Source organism: Meleagris gallopavo, chromosome 4, assembly GCF_905368555.1.
Source record: "Meleagris gallopavo chromosome 4, MGAL_WU_HG_1.1, whole genome shotgun sequence".
Classification (NCBI taxonomy): domain Eukaryota; kingdom Metazoa; phylum Chordata; class Aves; order Galliformes; family Phasianidae; genus Meleagris; species Meleagris gallopavo.
Genome location: NC_139407.1, coordinates 62,084,392 through 62,111,547, shown reverse-complemented (window position 1 = coordinate 62,111,547; position 27,156 = coordinate 62,084,392). Strand labels below are relative to the sequence as shown.

General features: G+C 38.9%; 1 protein-coding gene across 7 annotated transcripts in view; it reads left to right on the top strand.

Moving 5' to 3' along the window:
- The window catches only part of SH3BP2 (SH3 domain binding protein 2), a 35,843-nt gene extending 14,943 nt beyond the window's left edge, over window positions 1-20,900 (top strand). For 2 of the 7 annotated variants that reach the window (XM_085223576.1, XM_010710462.4), the window contains exons 3-14: window positions 7,351-7,490; window positions 8,473-8,575; window positions 10,738-10,855; window positions 11,437-11,507; window positions 11,898-11,986; window positions 13,803-13,868; window positions 14,414-15,008; window positions 16,053-16,161; window positions 16,467-16,522; window positions 17,776-17,857; window positions 18,102-18,161; window positions 18,642-20,900. In XM_085223576.1, the coding sequence (XP_085079702.1) occupies window positions 7,355-7,490; window positions 8,473-8,575; window positions 10,738-10,855; window positions 11,437-11,507; window positions 11,898-11,986; window positions 13,803-13,868; window positions 14,414-15,008; window positions 16,053-16,161; window positions 16,467-16,522; window positions 17,776-17,857; window positions 18,102-18,161; window positions 18,642-18,779 (1,623 nt within the window). In that variant the 5' untranslated portion in view covers window positions 7,351-7,354 and the 3' untranslated portion in view covers window positions 18,780-20,900. The other 5 variants (XM_085223579.1, XM_085223580.1, XM_010710463.4 and 2 more) reach the window with 5 other exon arrangements.
- The last annotated feature ends 6,256 nt before the right edge of the window (window positions 20,901-27,156 follow it).

The window sequence follows — 27,156 nt, the reverse complement described above, 5'->3', positions numbered from 1 at the left end:
TAGTAGTCTGAAAACTATATGCCAACATTCCTTGCAAAACTGAATTTTGCACTGTAGAGGAGGACTTATTTATTCCTTTTTCACTTTGTGACAGACATGTTAATCAAACCCATTACAGTTTTGCATCTATTCGGGCTCTGTATTTGTAGTTTTGAAGCACAACCCTTCTGATTAATGTTTGGAGTAGAAAACTAAGCTGAATTTTCATTCTATTATATGAATGATCATCTGTGAAACACACAAACTGTCTTTGGTGGTTTTGGTGTGTTTTTGTTCCTCATTAGAACACCAGCTTGTGCCTATGCACGTGTGTATTCATTCTCTATGACCATCTGGATAGAAATCACCAGAAAAATCAAAAGGGGATCTTGGAACTTGAAATGAAAAATTCTGTATTTGTGAATACTTATATGAAGAAGGCATCATCAAAAAGATTAGAATGGAAAAAGTAGTACTTCAGGAACATACTGAATGTATGAAATATTAATTAAAAATGAGACTGTGGAACCCAAAGAGCATTGTGTTACATCTGCAAACTTTGGTAGGGGTAAAACCAACATTAAAGTGTATCAGACTGATGTTTGGAATGGATATTCTGCAGTGTTACATCTACTCAAGCTCTGTCTCTTTTGATCATAGCTTTTTTTTTAATGGGGTAGAGATAAAGGCTGAAGGATAGTAATGCAAGCTTAGAAGAGTATGCTGGATAGCAGAAAACAATCGTAACAGCAGAAAATGGGGAGAGGAAGAACTGCTTTAAAACACCCTGTGTTAATTTTTGATATCAGTTGTCAATTTCAACTTCATGGTGTATGGGACAAATTAATTTCATGGAAACATAGAATCATCAAGATTGGAAAAGACCTCCAAGGTCATCCAGTCCAACTGTCCACCTACCACTAATATTTCCTCAAACTGTTTCCATAAACCATGACCCTGAGTACTACATCTAAATGTTTCCTGAACACCTCTAGACACTCAATAAGATCCCTGGGCAGCCTGTTCCAGCACCTGACCACTCCCTCAGAGAAGAAACTTCTTTTAATCTCCAACCTGAACTTTCCCTGTCACAACATGAGGCCATTTCCTTTGGTCCTATCACTCATTATGCAGGAGAAGAGCCAACTCTCACCTCACCACAGCCTCCCTTTAGGGAGTTGTAGAGAGCAATAATGTCTCCCCCGAGCCTCCTCTTCTCCAGACTGAACAATCCCAGTTCTCTCAGCCATTCCCCATAAGACTTGTGCTTCAGATCTCACACAGTTTTGTTGCCCTTCTCTGGACATGCTCCAGAGCCTTGATGTTTTTCTTGTAGTGAAGGGCCCAAAACTGAGCACAGCATTTGAAGTGCAGCCTCACCAGGGCTGAGTACAGAGGGATGATCATCTCCCTGTTCCTGCTGGCAACACTATTTCTGATACAAGCCAGGATGCTCTTGGTCTTCTTGGCCATCTGAGCACACTGCTGGCTCACGTTCAGCTGAGTGTCAACCAACATCCCCAGGTCTGTTCCTTCCACACAGACTATTCCTCCCAACTTGGTATCACTTGCAAACTTACTGAGGGTGCACTCGATCCCTTCGTCTAGGTCATCAATCAAGGTATTAAACTGGATAGGCTCCAATACCAACCCCAGGGGAGCACCACTCGTGACTGATCACCATTTGATTTAACTCCATTCACCACCACTCTCTGGGCTCAGCCCTCCAGCCAGTTCTTTACCCAGCAAAGAGTGTAGCTGCCCAAGCCATGGGCTGCCACCATTCACAAACTGCTGAATTGCTAATTCACAAACTGCTGAAATGTAGCATTCTTTGCAACTGTTGTTGAAAGATTTGTTAATTATACCACTGAGTCAGTTGAGTATTGGTTCTTATTAAAAAGCATCATAACGTTGTCTTAATATGCTGCTCTTTACAGCACACAGTAAGTGTGTGGTGCTTACTCTCTGCTCGCCCTTCTTGTACTGCCTGGCCTGGAAGGAGTCTATTCTGGAAGTAAGCTTTGCTCAGCGTGCTGGGTTATGTAAGTCTTGTCGATCATTCTGCAATACATGAGTTGCTTTTGAACTTTCTGGCACAGTGTGTGTTGGCTGATTCCAGACCAGAGAATGATCTGAATTCTTTTAAGAGCTCCAAATGAAAATAATAATGTGTAAAACAGTGGCATTTGTCTTTTACCATCAGCCGGTGATGCTTGTCCTGTAGCATCGTTGCCCTTATGTTGTAAACCCATGGATAAGAATTCCATTGTCTTGTGGTTTGTGTAGTGACAAATGTACAGACAGGGCTTGCTCTGAAGCATGTATATGCTGCACAGTCTTTCAGAACAAGCATTTCAAAGTTAGTGGGTTGAAGATGGAAGGACAAACTCCAGCCATAAGGGAGAAAAGGGAGATGATGGACTTAGCGTAGTTCTGTGGTGTGAGGCAAGGACCCGAAGCACGGCAGCATTTCTGAGCCATGCCTCTGCTGGTGCTGCCTGAACACACTGTAAGGGAGAAGGGCTACCTTCTTCTTCTCCCACGGGAAAGCAGTTGGTGGAAAGGTGAAGAAGAGGCAAGCAAGCACTGGAAAATCCCCCGCTGCGTGTCTTGCAGTCTCACAGAGGCTTGAGGTAACGCACGGCTTGATTTACAGCCTCTGTGGGATATTGGGAAATCTGACAAAGACTGTGCTGCCCACTGACTCTGGGGGGAAACAGGAAGTAACAAAGGAAACAAGTCATTGCCTAGGCGTCCCTTTTGGCCACGCTGCAGTGCAGATGTACAAGCAGTCGGGGCACAGCTCCTCCTTTGTGTGCACTGTAGTTATCGCCGCTGCTCTCAGCCTGTTTATACACAAAAAGGAGAGGAGCACAGCAATGTTCCTGTCATGCCTGAGAGGGGCTATCAGCTGCTAATGGCTTTGTCCTCACAAAGGAAACTATCATACGGTGAAAGCGTCAGCAGGAAAACTATGTGTCGATCAGGAGCGGTGACAAGGTGAGTGCATGCTTCTGGCTTGTATTTCTGTCATCTTTCCTCTTTTAGGTAGAGAGCAGATTAAAACTAAGAGAAGAGAACTGACTGGAGGAAAAATGCTTTTAACTTCTGCATCTTATGCAGAAAACGGCCAAGAATTGGATGGGGAAAAATGAGGAGAGTGTTGGTTGGAAACACTCACCTGATAAGAAAAGCAAGTTGAAGCGAGCTGAATGGAATGAGCATATTTATAACGTGCACCTCTGTCAGGCTTAGTTCTCTATTCCCTTTGTCCTTAAGATTTATTTCTTCTCACTGTTTGTGCTACGCTTAATTCTTCTGAGAAACTATTGGGACAGGGGCTGTGGGGAGTACTACAAAATGCGATGTGTAACTCAGGAAAGTGGGAGAAACATGAAAGAGTATTTCAGATATATTGGGAATATTTATTAAATAATGGAAACGAGACCTGAAATTTTTTGCAGAAAGCAGTTTTGCAGATGATAAATATGTAGGTGATTGAACTGGAGAACTCATTTTTGCGCAGAATTGTAGAAAGCACATTAGGAAAACTTTTATTACATTTCTCTGTATATGCTGTGCTGCCTTAGTTTTGGTTCAGCCTTTGAATGCTGAAATTTCAGTCATCTGCGTTATACCAGGAATGCATTCATTTCTGTAAGTTACACGCATATTTAGAAGGAAATCCACATCCTGCTTTGCTTGGTTTTACTTTCAAAACAGTATTTAAAGATCAGATGTTATGAGATGTTGTGGAATTAAAATTTTTTTCAGACATAATTTGCATGAAGACTCTTGTGACAAATCCAGAACAGATTTAATTTTTACTGCAATTCAGGAGGCTTGTGTTTTTGTTTTCAGCACGACCAAAGGGCCTCCAGTACTGACCATAAATATTATTATAACAAGTGAAAACTTTTAAGACAACTTTTGGCAGCCGTAGCTTCAGCGATGAGGTTAATGTGTCTTTAGACTTGTACACTGCAAGGCGTGGGGATGATCACATCTGCTATATGTTCTGCTGAGGTTCAGCAAGGAACAAGGACTCGTGGCTCTTCTAGGGTGCAACCCTTAGTTGGATCAGCTGTATCAATTTAATCGAGCTAATGCCAATAGCTCATAAGGCCAAAAGGAGTAATTGTTCCTTCATAACACATCTGGAACAGATTATGTGGCTGAAGGAGTTCCTTCTGATACTTTTTGAGAAAGGTGTACTTGTGGGATAGGCTTGGACTGACTTTACTGATAGTTCCGAAGTATGCTGCAAACTGGCTTGGTCTGCCAAACAAAGTCTAGGAGACCGGTTTGCATGTATGAATTAATTACAGTATTGATTGTATCATGCTCAGTAGTGTTAGCTACATTGCTCTGTCTTTCAGAAAACTCTGTTGAGTGATGAAGCAAGTCCTATTAACTGCTGTTCCAGTGTCTCCCACTATGTTTTAAAGTCTGTTGTCTCTCACAGAGTCATAGAATTGCCGTGGGGGTCATCTGAGAAAGGAAGTGGTGCAAGGCCTTTTGCTGCTGTCTTCCTCTGCTAGCTCAGATGGTTCATTTCAACAGTGTTTCAGGGAAGAGGAGGCTGATTTAAGCCTTGTGCTGCGTGTGGGACTTGATGGAGAAAATTTTAAACTATGTACTTAGTCCCTTGATGACAAGAACAGGAGGAATAAAGTATGTGGCTTTTACTAGAAGCTTGCACAAAAGAATTAGCATAAGTATTTTAGCTTGTGTCTTGTAACAGAGGGCTGCCATCAGACAGGTAGGGTAGCCTGGCCCCGGTGGCTTTTAGTGGATCTCTCCTATTATCTTCCTTGTCTGCTCAGTGAAGGAGGCTTTGCTTATGCACCTGGGATGAAAATATGTAAGAGGGTCTTTGGCTTGTAGGGCAAGAATATAATGGCATAAAAAAAGGCATCTGGGAAGTACCTTTTCATTCTTAATGATCACAGTGCTAATAGGCTCTACAGTGCCTTTGTGCTTGCTATTGACCATACTTGGTAATGGAGCCTTGATCTGTTCCTCACGTAATAGATTAAAAAAAAAAAAAAAAAAAGAAACTATCAATATCAAGAGTGGAAAGATCTGGAAAGATCTATTTTGGGGAGCTAAAGACAACTATATTATAGATGCTACCACCAGGAAAATCTTCAAGAGCATCAATTCTTCTTTCATCCCACCCCTAAAATAAAGATCCCATGGATATTTTGTTTTGACAGCTTTCTCCTAGCAGCAGGATGCAAAATAGCATCTTGTGTTCTTCAGGGTTGTTTTGTACTCTCAACAAAAAAAAAAAAAAGAAAATCTGTTTGGGAATAGATTCAAAGTACTGATTTAAGGGAGTTATTTCAAATGTTTCAATCCGGAATACCGAAGTCCTCCCTGTGTGTCAGTAACTTCAGCCCCAGCCTACATATGAGAATGGGAAGTGGGAAAGGTTACAATGAGATCCAGAAAATATGCATAGTTAAGCTGATTGGAAAGCTCTGTGTTGTAGGAGAAATATGTACTTGCCTGCGGGGAGTTCTGCCACACCTCCTTTATTCACGCAGGTAGATGGGGAAGTTTGAGGGTTGGTCTGTATTTTCAGAACTGTTTTATTGTAAATCTGCAGAGATAAGGAATGATTGTCGAGAAGAGGAAGCAGAACATGATACTTTGTTGTCCTTCCTTTTGGTTAAATCCTGTACTGTCTGTACTGTAGAACTGGATTCTTTACCTGCTTGTTTCTCTGCTTCCATGTAATAATTTTTTTGTTGTCTTCCTGCTATTCTGGCTTTCCAGCAGCTATCCATGCAGAAGGCTGCCATGACCTAGTCAAATATTTGTGTTTTCTGTATTTACCTAGGGAGGGATACCCTTGTCCCCAGTGTTTGCCATTGCCTTCCTAGAATCTCAGCTTGTGGTTGTTTTGGATAACCTCCCTGAGGTACTTAACTCTCCCTTTTCTGAAATGTTTTCAGTCTAAATACAATAACACTGAGATTATTGCTTAATTCCAGAGGGGAATTGCTGAAGTCCTTTCTTCTGCTCTTTGCTATTTGAAAACAAACCTGTGATGATCTTCAAACAATGCCAGTTGGATGGCATTGAGACTAATGCTAGAATTAGATGAAGGAATCTGAGATCAGAGTATATCTTGCTGAATAAAAAGTTTGCTTTTGTTTCATCTCTTTTTTCTGAATATAGTTAGAAACAGACTGAAATCACTTCATCATGAATTAGTTTCAAATGTTTGAATGTTGATGTACTAGCTCTTAAATTCAGAAGTTTACCCAAGACATGCCTTTGTGTTCCTCATTTCAAGGAAATGGCTCTTAGTACTGCAGTGTTGGTTGGTGTTAGCAGCCAGCTGATTAATGCCCTACTGCCCTTTGACTTTACTGTAAGATGTGGAAAAATTATTTGAAGGATTTGAAGGATATTTTATTTTAGACTTAATACTTTTTACTATTTTAGTAATTCTTAAATATTATAGGTCCACTTCTTGGACCTATTAATACACCACTATTGCTAGAAATTTCATTGCAGAGAGGAGGAGGAAGGCCCAACTCAGCTTGGGAAAATCTCAATTACCCGATAAGAACAGGAATGGATTAGAGCAGAGTGTTTTACGCAACTGGATTTTTAGCCCAATTCCGTTGCCAGTTGAAGAAAGAAGAGTCTCAGAGTGATACATCAGGCAGAAAAAAACTGCTGCTTTTAAAAGGATAGTTCTCCTGGTAACCTGTATAAGGTGGTGGCAGAAACAGTGGGAACTGCAAAGGCTCTTGGTGAAGCATGGCATTAGTAACTTCTGTGTGAGTGGAAGGCATCCTGCAGCAATCTGAGATGGATTTGATTTGCATTGTCACGTGTGGCGTTCAGTATAAGATTATACACTGACGCTATTAGTTAGAATAAAGCATACAAATGTGAGAAGCATATTATTAATAACTGCATATGGCTACTAAAATCTGACCATTGATTCCCTCACTGTACAGAAAGCTACATTCAGTGCCCATGTGTGGTATGGAGCTTTAGAAAAGAAACTGGTTTTCTTTCTAGTCTACGTATTATCATCTGATGCTGTTTTAAGATATAAATAGTAAAATAACATTTATTAAGCACTCTTCTATTGCTTTGACCACTGTCAGTCAGTTTTGAGAACTGAATAAAAATAAATTGGGACTTTCTGTGCTATGTTTTTTATACCTCACAAACTTCCTGGAACCTATGAGCACGCGTCTGTCCTGCATACTTGACTGCTGAACCATGTTAGTTGTTTGGAAAACTTGGTTAAGGAAACAAGCTTTGTTTCTCAATCCTCATTTCCTGAAGTAAAATCTAAGTTTGAAACTGCTCTTAATTAATTATTCTAAATTGCAGGAAGATGGCCTCAGAAGAACAGGTCTGGCCGGTCCCAATGAAGGCAATTGGAGCACAAAACCTTTTGACGATGCCTGGAGGAGTGACCAAATCGGGCTATCTTCATAAAAAGGGAGGCACTCAGTTGCAGATCTTGAAATGTAAGTTCAGTGGTTTTAATTTTTGCCTTTAGAGCCATAAACACGCTTCCTATTAATGGGCTCTTGAATCAAGCCAGTCTTCCTCTTACTTTTTCTGCATTGTAATACAATTTTACAGGAATATATGTATTAAAGACTCACATTGAAAGAATTTGCTTTAATTGTTTTGAAACTGTAAGTCTTAGATGACAAGTGTTATGATTGATTTTCTTGTATTTAGTTAAATCTTTTGTCAAGGCCTTAAGAAGTAAGACTTTAAGGCAGAAACAGATGGCAGAAACAATTTCGAAGATTCTTTTATAAAATAAATTAGTGCTCAGCTTTTTCTACAGTTGGTTTTTTAGTACTGGAAAAATATCCCCATCTCATGCTGCTGTTGTGGAATGGAAATTTTCTGCTGAGATTAGACTGTGCTTAGTAATAGTAATTACTTCTGGAATCAGAATCCATTTAATAGGATAAAATGTAAGACTTCGAGTTTAATTTGTATTCTAGTCATTTCCTATGCCTGTTTACAACTAAACTGTGTTTATACAACTAAGGGCAAAGATTACCATCTTTGATAAAGGTGATGGGAGAGTTGGCACTTAGCTTTAAGAGAAAAAAAGAAGCACTTTATTGCCAGCTTTATGCATTACGTACTGCCACCTTTAAGAAGAAAGGAGATGTTCACCCCAAATCACAATAGGTTGAACTAAATAGCTATTTGTAGCCCACGTTTACATTCCTCTCTTGTTTCAGGCTGCACTCTTAGGTTAGCTTGTTCTCCCAGAGAAGGAGCACAGGTGGAGGTCAGGCTTGCAGTCTCTGGGGTTTCTTTTGGAGAGCTTCATGTGACTGGTCAGCAACCAGCTGCCACTCTGCTGCTTTGTGCCCTTCTATAGGGATTAATGAAATTCACTCAGGCATCCTAACTTGGGTACAGCTACTGAGGATCGCACTGCCTTTGGATTTATATCTTACTTGTTTTTTTCTTTATCAGGGCCGCTGAGATTTGTGATTATCCATGAGGGATGCATTTACTACTTTAAGACCAGCACATCTGCATCTCCACAGGGTGCATTTTCTTTGAATGGTTACAACAGGTGAGTGCCAAAACTTAACACCTTAGGCCCTTGTACTTAATTGGGGTAGGAACTGCCTTTCATTTTGAGTAGTTAATTCAGCTATGTTTGTTGTTTTGGTCAGGCACTGGTCTCACATTGCAAGAGAAAATACCTTTCAAATTGTATATATGTTTCCAGTACTGTGCAAGAGTACATCCTTCATCTTTTGTAATCCTCTAGTAAAGCTTTTAAAATTGCACAGGGCTTACCACTGCAGTGGGTTGGTGCTTGTTCTTTATTTGATGTGGACTTTGCACACATAGGTATGGATTCCTCCAGACAAATTATCTGGAATTGAAGCAGAATATTTAAAGTTCCTGATTCAGTAACACTAATTGGTGTCAAAATTGAATCAACTATAGGAGTAATAAAATGAGAGAATACATGTGCAAAATGTCTGACTCTTTCCACTATACGTTATAAATTTTAACATTTGCTTTTTAAGTGGAAGACAAAAATAAATGGCTTTCAAGTTAACCAGAATCTCACTGAGTGCACATGTACAGGGCCTACTATTTGCACTCAGTATTAACCTCAGGAAATTGCTGTTGCATACGATGCTAAGAAAAGACAAGTAAGATACAGAATGTAGAGAAACAAACTATTGTTGGCCCTAACTGCTGCAGTTTTATTGTCTACATAAATGTGCTTGTTGTCCCTGCACTGCTTAATGCTCTCAGACCTTTAGGATAAGGAAATCTCTCTCACTGTAGTAGGAAGGCTTTTTAACTGACCACCACAACAGCGTATTTGCTGGGGATGCTGCTATAACATGGCCATGATACCAGCTTCTGTAATCGTGATATTATGAAAAATAGTGCGGATTTTGTAATTGCTAGAAACTCTCATTGCTTTTTACATATCTCTGTATCTGCAGCCATCTTGGTTGTAGAATTGGGACCAGCTCATAGTTAGTGTTATGTGTGGACATAAGCATTACTGGAAAAAAGCTTGAAGTGAAAGAAATTTTCATTTGTTAGACTGGGCAGTTTCATAAGAGTGCATGAAAACAAGTTACTCTAAGGCTTCCCTAGACTTCTGTTTTTCAGATTTCATTCAATAGCTTTTACATTTCAAGTGTGGACAGCACGTGAGACAGTGCTGAATGTTCTGGTGGCTCAGAATGCGGGAAACATTGCCATTCCTCCCAGACATATGATGGTTATTTTCCATAGTAACATCTCTATTGGTCTTAAATTAGTGAATGAAGTAACTTACAGTTCTTTTGTGGCGTAGTTCTAGGCCAGATTAAAAAAAAAAAACACAAAACACTGTGACTTACAATTTAAAATTAGAGTTGGAGTTCTAAAAAGATACCAACTTTCTGAAAAAACGTTGCGCTTTGCATTGTTCTTAGTGCCAACTGCGAGGTGCTGATTAATATCTTTTAATTATTATTTTTATTTTTGTTTTTCCCAAAATCATGTTCATTTGCTTTGGTACTAACCAAAAGTCAAAAAACCTTATTTGTAGGCTTACAAGCTACCTTCCATAAATAGGATGTACAGAAATACTGTGTTCTGTGAGGAAATTAGCGAGGTCAAAAGTATAGGAACAAGAAGAAAGAGAGCCCCAAAAACTTTCATTCATATTTCTCTATAGCTTGTGCTGAGTAAATCCTACTGGTGTTACTTCTGGATTGCACACAGTCTTATGATTTTAGTCTCCTTATTCTTTCAAAACATTATAGTGTGCATTTCTGAACAGGGTTCTTTTGTGCCTCTGTGAGGACAGAGCAGTGTTTTCTCATTTCAGAATCCCATGTGGAAAAAATAAAAGGCAGGAAACTTTTCTAATTTGGTTTGTGAAACAGGTTGAATTAAACTTTTTCAAAAAAAAAAGCTTATTAAAAAGTTTATTAGAACTGTTTATTGAAGAGGTCAAAACATCATCTACGTCTGGTGGATGAAGTGGTGCCTTTTCTCCTGTCAGCACTCTTGCATTATCCATGCTATTGCTTCAATGAAGGAGAACTACAATTATGCAGATTAGTGTTTTAGTGAGGTGTTGTTGCTGATCTTGGGGATTATTTTCAGCAAGGTAGAGCAGGCTGATAAAACTGCTTTCTGAGCTGTGACTTGCACAGCAGAATTAACTTTACGGATGAAGTGGTTTCTGTATATTGGTTCTTCTGTTTCCAGGGTTATGCGGGCAGCTGAAGAGACGACATCAAGCAATGTGTTTCCTTTCAAGTTAGTTCACATTAGCAAGAAGCACAGGACATGGTTTTTTTCTGCTTCTTCTGAAGATGAAAGAAAGGTATGTCCTACTCCAAGGGAAATCATATTGCAAGTGAAAAAAGTGGATCTTGGGCTTCCCTAAAATCTATGTGAAGTGGGCACACAGCTGTAACCAAAGTCTGTACATCTGGTTCTTTGGGCTCCTCTGAAAATAACGCCTGAAGTTTTAACTATTTGTGCAAATTGTAATTTGTTGTAGTGTAGGGAATGGCTATAAGTGGCATAGTTGATGTTACAGTTGTCTTCATATTTCTGGCTTTTAGCCGTGGAATTAATATTTGTATGGTAAACTTCTGATTAAGTATAAAAACTTGTTCAGTGAAATCTACCAATACACAGACTATGAGCAGGTGCATGGCTTTAGGAGTAACAACTGGAAATTCACAAATCAAAAGTTGAACAATTTAATATGTTCTTGTAGGATTTTCAATAGTCAAAACATTTTGACTAGTAAATCCTTTCAATACTTATATAAAGGTGTGGATAAATGATATTTCATTTACACAGTCAGTCTGGTCTTGCAGAAGAGAAAGATACTGTGCATCTTTGTGTAATAATTTAAAGATTAATGTGTTGGATGTTGTGGATTTATTTATTTAGAATTGGATGTTATCCCTGAGGAGGGAAATTGATCACTACCACGATAAGAAAGAAACAGTAACAGAATTCAGGTATGAAACTTTAATCTTTGTTTGCCTTTTCCCACTCTTCTCTTTAGCTCTCAGTAGTGTTGTTTCTTGGCTCTTGGCACCTACAAGTTATTTACTGCTAAGTATTAACAGCTGCAGTAGGCTTCAAGAATGAAGGACCTACCTAACAGATAGATTAAAGAGTAGCAGGACAAGTAAATCATTTTACTAAGAGAAATTAAAATGTTAGTTTTGTATAAAACAAAGAAAAATATCAGTGGCAGCAACAGATTTAGCTATTGATAGAGGAATGGATTGCTTCTGCTTTTCCAGTATTACTTTCCAGTGCTGCAGTCTTGCTAGCAGATGTCTTTATTTTTCCAAGACCTCTAACATAGTGATGCAAAAGAGACTCTGCCTTTTCTTTTGCAGTGACTCTGGTTCTGATGCAGACAGTTTCTATGGCTCAGTTGAACGTCCCATTGATATCAAGTATTCTCATCATTCAGCAGATAATGAAGGTGACAATTTTTAGACATTGATAAGTGATTTTTTTTAATCTTGTTTTCCTTCTGGATTCTGCAGGAACTATTCCAGTAGCTGAAGCAGACTGTCTGATCTAGTTTGCAACTGAGAACTAAAAATTATTATTTTTATGAGTTGCATAGAATTGTTGTAATTTGAAATCAGAAACAGTCTGTGTTGTAAAACCATCACTAAAAAATAAGTGGTAACTAAAGGAATTCAGCCTTGGCCAGGAGGTGTCTGAAACCTAATGCAATCTTAATATCACCCCTAATAATACAACCTTAAATTTTTAACTTACACTTTTATTAAGACCGCATGTTGGAAAGCTGTAGATCTAGCAGGAAGATAAAATATTTGAGCGTGTCCATAGGTCATAGTCTGGAGATCCATGCCCTGGGGAGAGAAGGGTGTTGGGGGAGGTACACCCTGAAAGCCTGTTCTGACAGTGTGGTGAAACATTGTGGAGATAGCTGCCTCTTAGCTAGGCTGTAAAAACAATTCATCTGTCCCAAGAGGTAGCAGTAATTCACTCTGGGATGTTGTTGCAGCTGTGCTGTAGTCTGCTTAGTGCAAACCAGAACTTCTCTCAGTTCAGGAAGATCTTGCATTAGACATTTGAATGGCCTAGGTGGGACGCATTGGATAACATCCTTCAATGACTTTCAAACTGAGTAACTTTTTAAAGTAAGGCTTGAAGTGAAGTCTTTCTTAGCATTCTTTTTTTAATTCTGTTTGATAACTTGCTGTAACAATTCTGGCTGTGTGTGTTGATTTTTTTAGATAGAAATGGGGATTTTGCAGAAAGCTTGTCAGATTGAGATTCACAGCATATTTAGCAACTAACTTCTTAGTCAAGAAACACAGTACAGTCCAAATGAGGAGACTTGCTTTGTGATCCTGCAGAGTTCCTTTAGTAGGCATTTTCTGCCCTTTCAGATTTCTCATGGTAGGGTTGATTGGAGCAAGAACTCTGATTTCCTGAAAGGAAATTCCTGACCATTTTTCCTGACTAAGACAAAAAAAAAAAAAAAAAAAAAAAAGGGAGTTTGTGTAGGAAATCCGGTTGGATTGTTGCAAAGCAGAGGAAAACACTCATCAGCTTTTTGTATAGGGTTGTGGTTTAGAACACCAGTGTTTATGGGAGGGAAAGGTTGTATACAATATGAATTATGTTTGGAGAGGCCTAGAAATCTAAATAAGGATAATTATTATAACAGTTAACTGATTTTTATCAGCTTAACCTTAGCCTTTTCCCCAGCCCCCACTGAACCTCTTTCTCTAAGGAAATACTGTGCATTGTTCTTAAGGCTCATATCACAGTCAATGATGAGAAATTACTGCCTGGAGGCAGCATGCTTTTCATGTCTTGATTATTTTGACTTAGAGACAACATTTAAGTCATTTGTTGTGGTGTATTTTGTTACCAGAGCAAGGCAAAAGAATTCATTGTTTTGCAGATGATGAGGCTTTCTTAGGCACCCATACTGCAAAGTCATAAAAGTTGGTATGGTAGGGTTGCTTTTGAGTTGCTGAGTTTTTATTTTTCCAACTTGTTTAGCAAGTATATCAGTTTGTAGTTGTGCCTCTGTAACTGATCTGAATTTTTCTGAGAAAGGCAATGCCACTACAAAGTGTCATACCAGAAGGTACATTTTAATTTCAAAGATGGAGAAAAACAAGTGTGTTATATTTTTCATTCACTGTTGTAAGCAATGGCTTTCTTGATTGATGTCAAAATTAAAGAAAACACATGCTATAAATAGCAGAGAGGTGGTTGTCTGAGTCTGACACACGGATTTTTACTTGCAGATTATGACCAGGAGGAAGATGATGAGTCTTACTTGCAACCAGATACTTCTGACATAGTGAAAGATGGTATGTGATTGCCTTTATTCCCTTCAGAAAATGCTGACAATGAAGATTATAGGATGTGGCAATGAAGATTGTAGGATGCCAGATCACCGTTTATGCTTAGTCATACCTAAAGCCCTGCAGGTGGCAAAATAACTGACGAAAGACACAGGTATCAAATCTTGAAAGGTATTTAGGGTGAAAAGAGCCTAGTAACAGCAGTAACAAACAGTTTCTGGCAAATCTGCTGCCCTGAAGGACCTTTATGTGGTCCTCCAGTCTGGAGGAGAGGGCAATGCTTTTTAAATAGCCTTTTTCCCTTTATTTCCAACAAAGGAAAAATTCTTTGCTAAGTTGACATAACCCACGCCTGAATAAAAATTGCAGGAGGTCAGTACGTGTAGTGTGCAGAATTGTGCTGAAAGTTGAATGTTTACCCAGCATTTTAGGAACTATCAGACCAAATTATAATGAATATATCTTAAACCACATAAAATAAAAGTCTAGTTTCTTGACATGTTTTGTTTCCCTGCAGTGTGCTATATTTGTGGGGTATTTTCTTTGTGCAGATATCATGGTTCTGCCCCCAGCCTACCCACCTCCACCGGTCCCTCATGTCAGAAAAGCTGCCTACTCAGAGTCGAGGTCACATTCCTTTAGTGGAAAAACTGCTGGGTCAGCAGCACCACCACCACCTCCAAAAAGGAGCTTACCTGAGATCAAGACAGAGGATTTCTTCAGTGTGAGAGAGCCCCAGTTACCGTGCCGAGCTGAACCTAACCTAAAGATTCAGTCCTCCAGCCGGAGACCAAGTGAGCAGCTGCCTCCTGTGCCCCCTTTACCTCTTTTCAAAAAGCCTTTTTGTGTCAAAGAACCTTCCTTACTGCCTCCGGAACCTCTGCCTCTATCTCACGTTCTCAATACTCCAGAAGGATGCGAGAAGCTAAAAACTTTAAACCTTTCACCACGGACTCCTCCTCCACTGCCAAGCAATAAACCCAAGTTGTCCCAGATAACGGAAAAACCAGTAGAAACCAAAGTGCCAAGAGAACATGGTAAACCAGCACTGTTTGTGCCACCAGTGCTTCCAAAGCCACCTGTGCCAGGCCACCAGCATCCTGTACTTAAACCTAGACCAGAGAAGCCTTCGTGTCCCCAATTACAGTAAGTGTGAAAATACATCCCAGTATCAAATTTTCCTTGGAGTTTTTGTTAATCAGTTCACAGACATCATTTGTCAGATTCACATTAATGTCTGCTAGTCTTCTCTGCACCATTCCTCTCATCCTCAGTACATGCTTTTTTGCCTGAGTATTTGTTATTTGGAGATTTTGTAATGAATTTTACTTTTGAAATAATTCAGAAATAAATAGATCACTTGGGGGGAAAAAAAACAAAAAACAAAAAACAAATTGCCTTTTTTTGTAGTTTGCTTTGGTGGGTGTCTTAAAGACTTAATAGCCTTTAATCATAATGAATAAGAAACCTTTGTGTCAGAAAGTCAGTGAACCACAAAAAAATGGTTTTAGGCCTCTGTGAAATATTTCTTATGTTAAAATCAGCTTTAGTAAGGGATGTGCAGCTAGTTGTGATGTTTAGACAGTTGGAATTACTTTTGCCAGATCATTCAGTTTTATAGAAAGAATGAACAACGCTTTAAATGCAGTACAAGAGAGAGAGATTGATTTATGGGTGTGAGTCCTTCCACCAAGATGTTTGGGCACATGATACATGAGTAGAGGCTGAGAGAATTGGGTTAGTTCAACCTTTAGGAAAGCTAATAGGAGATGTCACTGCTGCTTACAGCTACTCAGTGGCAAGGCAGGGAGAACACAAAACAAAGATCTGCAGTGACATGGCAAGAGGCAACAGACAGAAGTCATGACATTGGAAATTACGATGAGATATAAGTTATGTTATAATTTCACCTTGTGGATGGCCAACTCAGAAAGGCTGTGGAATCTCCATCCTTGGGGATACTCAACCAGACACAACTGCCTGAGCTATTTGGACCTGCTTTGTGCAGGAGCTTGGACCAGATCATCTACAGATATCCCTTTCAACCTATATTATTCTGTGATTCTAGAGCTGATAAGTCCTAAACTGAAACTTTCTCTTAAGTTCTATTTTTATTATCTCTTTAGTGGTTGGTATATTTGTTTTGTTTTCAGTGAAGATGTCCTTCAGTTTTTGTTCTGTTTCTGTCAGGAGATCACCACCAGATGGGCAGAGTTTTAGAAGCTTCTCATTTGAAAAACCAGCACTGCCCTCCAAGCCAAATCAAGCGAATGATGATTCTGATGATGACTATGAAAAAGTAAGAACAAACAGATGATATATTCTTTAAAAGACCATTTTTCCTGCTTTCTCTGTGGGAGAGCTTTGGGACATGTTTCGGGGGAAAAAGAACCTTCTGAAAATGCAGTTCTGTGTGATTTATAGATTTAAGGAATGCCTTTATAAATTCTGGTAGTCGTTGGTATACAGGAGGAAGAAACATAAGATTAAAGCACTATTAACAAGTTCAGATATCAACAGCTGTAGCTTGTTTGGATAACATGTTAGTAGTTTGAGTTTTCATTGTTCTTCATGGTCACTTAATTTCTTTGTATTTTCCTACAGGTTGAGCTGCCTACTTCAATATTTATTAATACCTCTGAATCCTTAGAAGTTGAAAGGTAGATGTGGCTTTTAAAAAGTTTCTTAAAATCCTACAGATATCTGTATTGAACAGTAGTTTAAAAATCATTTTGAGATATATAATTTGTGTTTAAAAACTTGGGAATATATCTAAATCACTTTAATGTGGAAATCATTTTCCAGCAGAGATAGTTAAGTGTTCATGTATCACTTGAGAAAACAGAGTGCTTATAAAATGATTTTACCCCCTCTGGAAATAATTGTTCTGCTAGGATGCTAAGGGGACAGAAAGCCAGATCTTCTGTGACACATTGCTGATTGATATGCTAGAACAGTAAAATTCTGTCCAATATGATGTAATATAAATTATTACAACTGAAACAGATTTTTAATAAGAATTGCCAGCAGTGTGCCCTTTTGGCCAAAAAGGGTAATGTTATCCTGGGGTGCATTAAAAAGTGTGGCCAGCAGGTCGAGGGAGGTGCTCATCTCCTCCTACTCCACTGTGGTGAGACCATATCTGGAGTGCTGTGTCCAGTTCTGGGCTCCCCAGTTCAAGAAAGACAGGGAACTTCTAGAGAGTCCAATGGAAGGCTTCAGAGATTGTAAGGGGCCTGGAGCCTTCTCCCTTAAGGGAAAGCTGAGATATCTGTGTCTGGGGAGATTCAATTTGGGTATTAGGAAAAATTTATTCTCAGAAAGAGTGGTAGTGCATTGAAACAGGCTGCCCAGGGAAGCAGTGGAATCGCCATCCTTGGAGGTTTTCAAGAAGAGGGTGGATGTGGCATGTGGCTTAGAGGGCATGGTGGTGACTGGTTGATGGTTGGACTTGGATGGTCTTAGAGGTCTTTTCCAACCTGAGTGATTCTATGATTCTGCAATTAGCAAGGACTATAAATATTTAAGGAGCAGAAGTGGATGGAGCCAGGCTCTTTTCAGTGGTGCCCAGCGACAGAACAAGGGACAACGGGCACAGACTGGAACACAGAAAGTTCCATTTGGACATGAGAAAGAAGTTATTTACTGTGAAGGTGACAGAGCACTGGAATAGGCTGCCCAGAGAGTTTATGGAGTCATCTTCTCTGGAGATACTCAAAACCTACCTGGACATTTTCCTGTGCAAACTACTTTAGGGAACCTACTTTAGTAAAGGGGGAGGGGAGGTGACTGGATTAGATGATCTCCAGAGGTCCCTTCCAGCTCCTGTAATTCTGTGATTACAGGAATCTATATGTTAATGTTTTCTGGATCATAAGCAACATATGTAATTATTGCATTGTTTTTATTTTAGGATATTTAAAGCTACTAGCCCAAAGGGACAGCCACAAAATGGATTATACTGTATTAGGAACTCATCTACTAAGGCTGGAAAGGTAACTTCCAATTGCAGAATCTGCCCCTACAAAAACCTTTTGGACTTAGAGATGCTGTGTTTTTACATGTTAAAAGTACTTAGATTTTCTTGCTTGTTGTTAAGTACTGAAACAATTGCTATTATAACTTCAGTGATTTTTTTTTTTTATAGGCTGGTCAGTTGATTGTAAATAATTCCTTAATTATGTATTGACTTTGAGCTTATTAGCTTAAACTGATTTTGTTGCGCTTTTCATTGTTAAGGTATTAGTTGTATGGGATCAATCTGCAGAAAAAGTGAGAAACTACAGAATATTTGAAAAGGTGAGTGCTCTCCTGTATATGAAGCTTTTGTGCATGTTTATAGATGTATGATATCATGTACATATAATGTGCAAGTATATGCATATGCATCACAATTAACAAGTCAAACTTACCAGAGTCCTAAAAGTAAAAGTATGCTGCTTTACAAGTATTTGTTCCAGGATGAGAATTCAGGTAACTAGATCTGGGCTTTTTGATTGCTGTACTGTATAGAAGATAAAGTAGCTGCAAATGTCCAAATCTAAATATCAGCCCCAGTTACATTCTACAGGAAGGGCTACAAAGTTCTTGAGTTTAACTTGGACTTAAATGTCTAAGTGAGAAGCTTGCAAAGCAGCAGCTTGATGGAAAGATCTTGGTTCTGATAATGTATTTTACTTCTTGTTGTCAAGTGTTTGTTGGGTGTTTTGTTTTTTCTTTTTAAACACTGAGTAGGAAGTATTGCAGCCAGTGACTGTGTTTGTTTCTGTTCTACCATAGGACTGTAAATTCTACCTGGATGCAGACATCATGTTTCTGAACATGGGGAGTTTGGTTGAATACTATAGCACTCATGTCCTACCTAGTCATGGCAGCCTGATTCTTCGGTGTCCTTATGGTTACTCTAAACCAAGGTGACAGGGCCGGCATAATTCACTGACACTGAGGAAAAATGGGTTCTCTGCTGTCTTGGAATTAAATGTGGACTTCTGCCATTGTTGGATTTCCCGTTGTTTGCACACACAACCTGAGTTTATTTCAACCATTTGTTCTCATGTGAGCTACATCTCCACTTAATGAACTCTTGGTAAAGTTTTGTAATGCAGATCAGTGGATTTTGTGCCTTTCTCTCAGAAAGATCTGAACAGACTACTCTGTGAAGGCCATCTGCAACACCTGCACCTTTTTTTTTGAAACTGCTGCTATTACTGATCTCCTTGGAATGTGGAGGAGAACAATGTCCACATGAACAAAGAAGTGTTGTGAATACAACCAAAACGGAAGAGGGAAACTTCTGAAAATACATCAGAATTCATTTGTGGCAGGGGAAATACTAATATTCTGACTTGAAGGTTTTTACTCCTTAAGTCAGGGCTGGTGCTGAACTTGTATTAATTGTATAGTTGATGTGTAAATAATGAAGTCTTTTGTGCAAATAATTTGGTTTACTACAGGTAAAGACTGGAAAAGATTGGGAAATGCAACATCTTCTAAACCAATTGATACATAAATGTAATTTGTGATTAAAATGTCCACAGTAATCAGTACTGGGGTACTGTCCAACAGATAGGGTTATGGAATCATATATATTACTTAAGAACACTCCAAGTAGGTCTAGGGCAATGCTGATTTGGTTTTAATGGGAGTCCCATTCTTTATTTCCAAACCAGAATGTTTTTTAAAACACAAGAAAAAGCTACAATTATTGTGATGTTACAATTGTTCTATAAAATTTCATGGTCAGTTTGTGAAGACCAGGTTGTCAGCCAATTGCATTCTCTTCTGTTCCAGTGCAAAGCACTCTGTTCTAGTCTACTTTTTGTAGAACTCCACTAATTTTTTCATTATTAAAATCTCTATTAGATCAAAGCAAATGCAATGCAAACAAGATAAAATTAGTTTTTAATGTACCATCAACACTATCAATTATAGGTGTTTGCAGGGTGCTTATGTTTGTTCCCTAATAACACAAGGGCTTGGTGGTTCTGGTATTGCCCTACTCCTGAATTTTTGTAAAGAGAAAGCTATTTATTTTATTGGCCTGCTACAATAACTTGGTTAATTCAAAACTACTGTCAAATTATCTTTAATAATGTTTATGAGACTTAATAAAAAGAAAGAATAATTTGCTATAACTTTTGAAATAGGAGAAGCTATCTGGTTTCTGTCAGTTTGAATCCATAAATTCCACTTTTCTGCTACCTTTACAGAGGTTATACATGTCAGGTTTAATCTTATTGTTATTAAATGGTCACAGCTTTAAGAACAATGTTACAGAATAAGAATTTCGTTTTATGAAAACAGTAAAATAGGATTTAATCCCTAAGGGATTTTTCTTAATAAGCTGTAATAATAGGACCTCACATAGAGCCAGCAATTCTTACCTTAATTCCTTCATTTTGTTTGAGACTGATATGCACAATATCAGTCATCTGCTTTCTGTTCCCACTGTAATAAACTTTTTTTGTGAGTGTAAATTAAAGAATGTGCAGTACTTAAATTTCAGATTCTGTTGAATATCGGATATATCAGATTTGTAATTCCTTTTATTTTAGATAAGTATGTCTGTGGTTCAGTGGTCTGATGTGATCCACTCCACAAAGAAAGCTCAGCCAACAGAGCACTCATAAAAACGTGGCTTTTTTAGATGCGCGTATCTGTATTTTAGGCAAGCTTTAGGTTGTTTTTTTTGTTTGTTTTTTGTTTTTGTTTTTTTTTTTTTTTGTTCTTTTTTACAGTATTTTTATGTACTGTTTACAGAGTAAATTCTTCTCTCTCTAGGAATAACTGACTCCATCATGACAGTCATACTTACAATGTGCTATGGGGCCAAATTCAGGTATTATTTTTTTATTTTTCTTTGCAAATATACTCTCAAGATTTTTGAACTGTAAAAATACTTGTGTAATCCAGTACATATAAACCATAACACTGTCTTTACCTGTATAAGACTTGCCAATATGTAAATGTTAATGTTAATTTTCTTTTTTATACAAATGTATGTATTTCTGAAGTGGATAAACTTCCAATGCCAACTCACCTATTTTGTGCAGTCTCACTGAACTTGCTGAGTATGTGCTTTAATATTTTCTCTTGTAATTGTGGTAAGTAGTGCTCTTCTAACTTCACAATTAGAAGAATTAGGTTTTAGCCCTCTTGAATCAATTTTTGTAAGCAACCATGTCAGACATTTGGCATTCTGGCCACCAGATAATGTGGCTAGAGATGAAAATTATCCATTTTCTATTTACTTCTAAGATTCTTGAGAATTGAGGACTGAAGCATTCATTTTATCTACGTGCACAAAACACAAGTGCAGCCATAATGAAAGGTACCTCAGAGGAACAGGAATGTGCTGTGCAGGAGAGCCAAGTCTCCAAAGGACTTCAGCAGCTTGCAGGGAGGAGAGGCCCTTTGCATTTCCCAGCACCTAACAGCCCTTCTGTTCAGCAATGTTGGCGTAACCCAGCAGGTTTCTCTGCCCCCTAAAGGCAAGTAGGAGAGGCAGATAGGAACACACTAAGCAATTCTTCCAGATGGATTCAAAAGAAGTCTGCAGTCACGCTCTCTTCTGAATCATCTTGCTCCTACGTACTGTTCTAGTCTGTTTGGTGGAGAATTAGATAAAGTTATGTTTCTGGTGTTTGTAGGGAAGAAAAGCACAGTTCAGAGCTCACAGTCTGTCTCTTGTGCCTCTTATGCATCTTATACACTCCAGTGCAAGCTCCTTATCTTAAAGTGGTTTGGGGAGAAGTGTAAAAGCAGTATTTGGCATGCCAAAATATGCAGTTTGTGAGTTTGGTAACATGCAAATCAAAATAATTGCTACTAATTTTGGATAAAATTCTGCAATTTCTGACCAAATTTCCGTAAAAGCTTTGTATTTGTGAGGAAGGGAAGAAAAAAAAAAACAAAAAACGAATGGTTCTGGAAATACAGGATTTAAAAAGGGACCACCAATCAATAGAGTGCAATAACGGAGCAATAGGAATACTAAAAGGGAATCTGATACTGAGCTTTTCTGTGAGACTGAGTGCTACATGCTGCTGCTTTTTTTCAGCTACCCCTCAGAACTTAAGACTTTTCAAAAGAATGTAAATAAGCAATGAGAATATTTGTGCCCTCTGTTCTGCCTCGCTTTGGAAAATTAGAAGGAATAGTGATTTCTGAAGCCTTCATGGTGATTAGTTTGAATTTGGTGACATCTGCTGGTTAGCCGTTTCCATGCAGGGCTCTACCCAACAGCAGTATCAACATGAAACGTACAGACGTCAGTTGGGTGGACATCATTCTTAAGTGACTTTGGATAGGAGCTAGTTTACAGCCTAACCCTAGGCGAAAAGCTGATGAGCTGTGTCTTTGAAGGTGAAAGCATCTTTTGGTTCATGTTTCTTACGTAAGTAGCAACACTGTTTAGCAAAATTAGTCATCTGAATGTATTTTAACCTGGATGACGATAGAGTAATATAAGCAAGAATATAAAATTCAAAACAACTACTTTGAGGTAGAATTTGCATAATCATGGAATTTACACAGACATCTGAGAACTACCTAAATACCTGACATAATGAAGCACTAAAGAGTTGTTCTGAACATTAAGTACTTCAGCTCGCCTAAGTGTCTGATGTTGTAATAGTTTCCATCTTATTAAGAAAACGTCTTGAACTGTTTTTTTCTATAAAGAGAAGCACTCTAGATGACCACGATTACAGCCTCTTAAGAGAACTCCGAGCTCTCATATTAAAAAAAAAAAAAAAAAAAAAAAAAAAAAAAAGTAAATACTACTAAAACCCTTGCAGAGCAGAAAGAATTTGAGTTAACTTTAAATTGGGGAAAACTGAAGCACCTTCTGAAAGTTCAGAAAGGTTAGTGTGTATTGTAACATAGTCAACCCTAAAATCTACTCACCCGGGACTTCCATTTCTGTGCCTTAAAATAGAGGATAATAGTTACTGTCGATTACCTGTACCTCATTTCTTACAACTGCTAGTTACAGGGAAGCATTTAACCCAGCCTCTCAGGTTCATAATGTATGTGACCATAACGGCCATATAAGAATTGTTCTTAATGTAATTTTACTTCCACATAACTCTAATGAAGTTATTTTGAACAGAAATGATGGTAGTAACTACTTGTGAAACTAAATCTCTGGAAATAGATGGGGAAAATAAATGGAGACCATCTGACCCTTCTTTGGGTTAGTGCTTTGCCTTTTAACAGTATTATATTAATTTCTTTTGGGCGTAACCTTGATCCATCCAGTTCTTGTACTGGGAAGCAGACGTGCACTTCAGTAATGACTTTTTTTCACAGCTGGAGTCTTGCAGTTGTGTTGAAGGCCATTGATGTGAAAAGTACATCACAGAAATAAAGAGAGTCTATTCCGTGTGATCAGGGTTTTCTTACAGGACAACTAAGGAGAAAGATGTTCCAGGTGTAGCCTCCCAGGCTGTCTGTTAGGGATTCAGTGATTACATTGTGCTTTGATTTATGCTGTGCTACCATTCATACCTACTTATTTTTCCAAGTAAATGGCAGCTACACCTTAACCGTGGGGTGCTGCTGAAAATTTGCCTTTTAAAAAAATATGATTTAAAAGACTTCAAAATTTGTTGCTCTAACATTAGAAAGCTTCTCCCAAGATAATTTAATTTTCTCTTGTATGTAGTAATAATTAATACAAAGCTTTAAAGGTTTTTTTCTTTTTTTCCCCTCCATGTTTCTCAGCCCTTTTCATTGCCTTGAACTTGCCCTAATATCTTCTTTTTCTTTCTTTCTTTTATTCACCGTGGTCTGTTTTTGAAGTCCCAGCTTTCAAAAGCTAAAATTTCTGACAGTGGCTCTTTTTCTCCTATTACTAAAGGATAATGTTAAAAAGCAATATAACTTTCAGCAGCTTTAGTAACTTTGGAACTAGCACAGAAGCAAACTTGTATTGAATATAAGCATCGTGTGCCTTCTAGACTTATGAAGTCATAAACTTTGCATTTAAAAGAATCTGCTTTACTTGGAGAAGGATTTTGGCAAAACAAATCCAGACCTCCACAAGCAGTGGTGTAACATTATGAAGAGAAAGCTGGTTTCTTGCTTTCTTATTGGCTAAAGCTATCACTGTATCTTCCACCTTCTCTTTTGCTATCACATGAGTTGTATTAAGAAGCTTATGCAATAACATAAGCAAAACTCTTAGTAACTGACTTGAACCATGAAGCTAAATTGATATTTAATCTGAATAGTGTACATTTTTGTGATTTCATCCTAAGCATAAAGTCAATATTTTTCAAACTTAAAGCCAAAATTAGCCTCTCAGTTTAATGGAGCGTACATAAAATCTCACTGTTTTGCCCTTCCCCCACCTGTAGCTTCAGTTCTCTTTTTTTCAGATGTGATTTTGGTTATGGAGGGAGATCACAGCAGACCAGTATGTGCTTTTCCAGGTAGTTGTTCCGTCAGATCTTCTCATCTATATATGCCTTAAAGAACAGGAAAATTATCCTTCCTTACATAAACAAGTGAAAATAAATAAGTTAAAAAAACCAAGCCTCCCTCATGTGAAGAATATAACTGCAGCCAGGACAAAAATAAACTTTCTAATGGTACTTTTGATATAAACTTACCAACAGTGACCAACTTTTATAATACTGCACTTAACTCATGATATTTTATTAATACTGTTCTACACAGATGAAGTTAAGACAATCCATTACTTACTTAAATCTTAATACTAAAATTTTTTAAAAAGGTATTTAAGTATAATAATTTCAAAGAAACGTTCCTCACAAGCTTTTCAGTAGTAGTGCTAGATGGGCACAAGCTCACTTGTACCAGAAGCATCCCATTCATCAGCAAGATTTGCAGGCCCTTCACAAGGACAATTGGTGTTTGCCACCAAGGGAAGCAAGTCCTGCCCAGAAACGCCCAGTACACAGACTGTCAGAAAAGAGAAGCTCAGGCAAACTAAGAGGGAGAGAGATATTTTGATACTGTCACTTACACTTTGTGGGTGAGAAAATCATCCTAAATCTGCATATGTGGAAGGGGCACACCCTGTATAACAGAGAAGATACATGTTTTAATGCCAGATTTGTGACTTCAACCATGTATCATGCTTCTTACAGGTAGCCAAGTGGTTGAACATTCAGGACTGGTAATGCCAAGGTAAAGACTTGCATAAAAATAATTGTGCAGTATTTTCTGAGGCCTGGTAATGTCAAACTAAAGCAGCTGGTGTAAACGAATATATCCAGATAGATTTTTTTTTTTTTTAATTTTATTTTAGATGCCTTGATATTCTGTAGTGTAGTACTGCTGATGACTGAGTCTGCACAACTTACTGCAGAAGAATCAGCAGCTGGTACATTTATACCAAATGAGCAGTGCCAAATTCTGATGCTTCTTGTCTGAATACTGTACTACCTGAAAATATCTGGTAGCTTTTTTTAGTTTTCCTGGGTGTTTTTTTTTTTTTTTTAATGGACCAGTGAGCATTATCCAGTATATGTGCAGATGTATATATAGCAAACAAAACTACAGGTAGCAAGCTTGTCTTGGTCATTCTGTAATATCTCTTATAGGTAGGGCAAAGACCATGAAGGGGTCAGATACCATGGCTAGAAAAATACTGTATGGTTCGTATTATTGTACCCTTGGTTGTAGCTGTAATCCTGTAAAACGAACTGGTAAGAGCTATTGAAGACAGACAAGCCTAAAATATCATAGCAGTGCTTTTTCAGATTCTCAGTGCCACAGTTCAGTAGTACTGTGTACTGTTTTAGTATGCTGAGCATGTGTGCGCCCTCTGTTACGCTTTTACTCACGAGACCCCACCTTTGCTTCTGTGCCATTGCTGACTTTCATGCAGCTCAGGAACCTGCTCAGACCAAAAACTGAATTGGCACGATTAATAGTGTCATACGTCAGCTTCGGCAGCCTCTGGCTACAGAGTGAGCTGTTTGAGCCTGCTGATTCAGCAGAAAGCTGATGTTGCCCCCTCATGCCCCAATTATTCCATCAGAATAGTTTGGTGAAATGATATATTCTTTGGCCTCAGTACTGTGCAAGGAGGTTGTAAGGGGAGAGCAGGAATGGTGACCTTGGGCAGGTCACAGGGTAGTACAGCAGAAAAAGACAGGATTAAAGAACTGCAGCTTTTTGATGTTTTCAAATGTTTCACCATCAGATCGAACAGTGGCAATTGATAAAATTCAGCCTCTGATCAGCCCAAACTGCTGGCACTGCTCCCTGTAGTTACAAACACTTTAAGCCAGCACTGCTAGCGAAACAAATGATGTTGCCCTTCCCTGGTCACCACTTCTGACTTTACCATCACCTTCTCTGTTGGCGCTAATGTTCTCATAGCCAGGACTAGAAAAACACATTATTTTAAGAGAAAGCAGTATTTTTTTACCAAATACATTTTTGTATGGGTGAGTTGTCCTATGTACTTCACTAGACAAGAAAAAGAGCTTTATGCGTTAAGAGGTGAAGAAGGTGCTGAGCTGAAGGGGAATTCTGACATAGTCACCCACATGCCATGGGGCAGGCAATGCAGAGGCACTGAACCCCACAGAGCACCTGCAGCCTTCTTCATTAGACTTTGAACCAGATGGAGAGGATGATCTTGTATGGAAACACACCGCTGGGTCTAACAGGGTTCAGTACCAGATAGAAGTGACTTTATTTAATGTGTAGGATTTACAGCAACAGTTCTGCCCAAAAACAAACATTCAAAATGTAGACACTGTTTGCTAATTGTTAGTAATTACAACACCAACTGGGATTAGGCGTGCCTACAGCCAGCAGTGTCTTGCTATCGGATTTGCAACAGTTATCCTGTCTACTTTGCAACCAAATCAGTTTCCAGCGGTTGAGATCAAATTCAAGTTCTCGTGTAGCTCTACAGCCTGCGTTTCAATTCTAAGCAGCGAAGATTAATCGCCAGAAAGCGCAAGCAAGGCTGGGAGTATCTTTCTATCGACCGCTCCTCGGCAGTTACTCGATTGCTGCCTCTCTCGCCGCGCTGCAGATAAGCTCCTATACCGTGCGCTGCTCCCTTCTGCAGCGAGCGATTTCCACACGAACCCTCCCTCCGCTCTTCCGAGGCGCGCACAGCCGCGCTCGCTCCACAGAAAACCCGCGGGCGCAGGTCTCCGCCACCGCGTCCCCTCACGCACCTCCCGCCCCACGGCCGCCTCCAGCCAATGGCGGAGCCGCTTGCTCGCCGCGCTCGCGCCCTCCAATGGGCGGCGCGATTGTTGGCCTGCGGCCCGGGGAAGCCGCACCCTGTCAGGCGGGG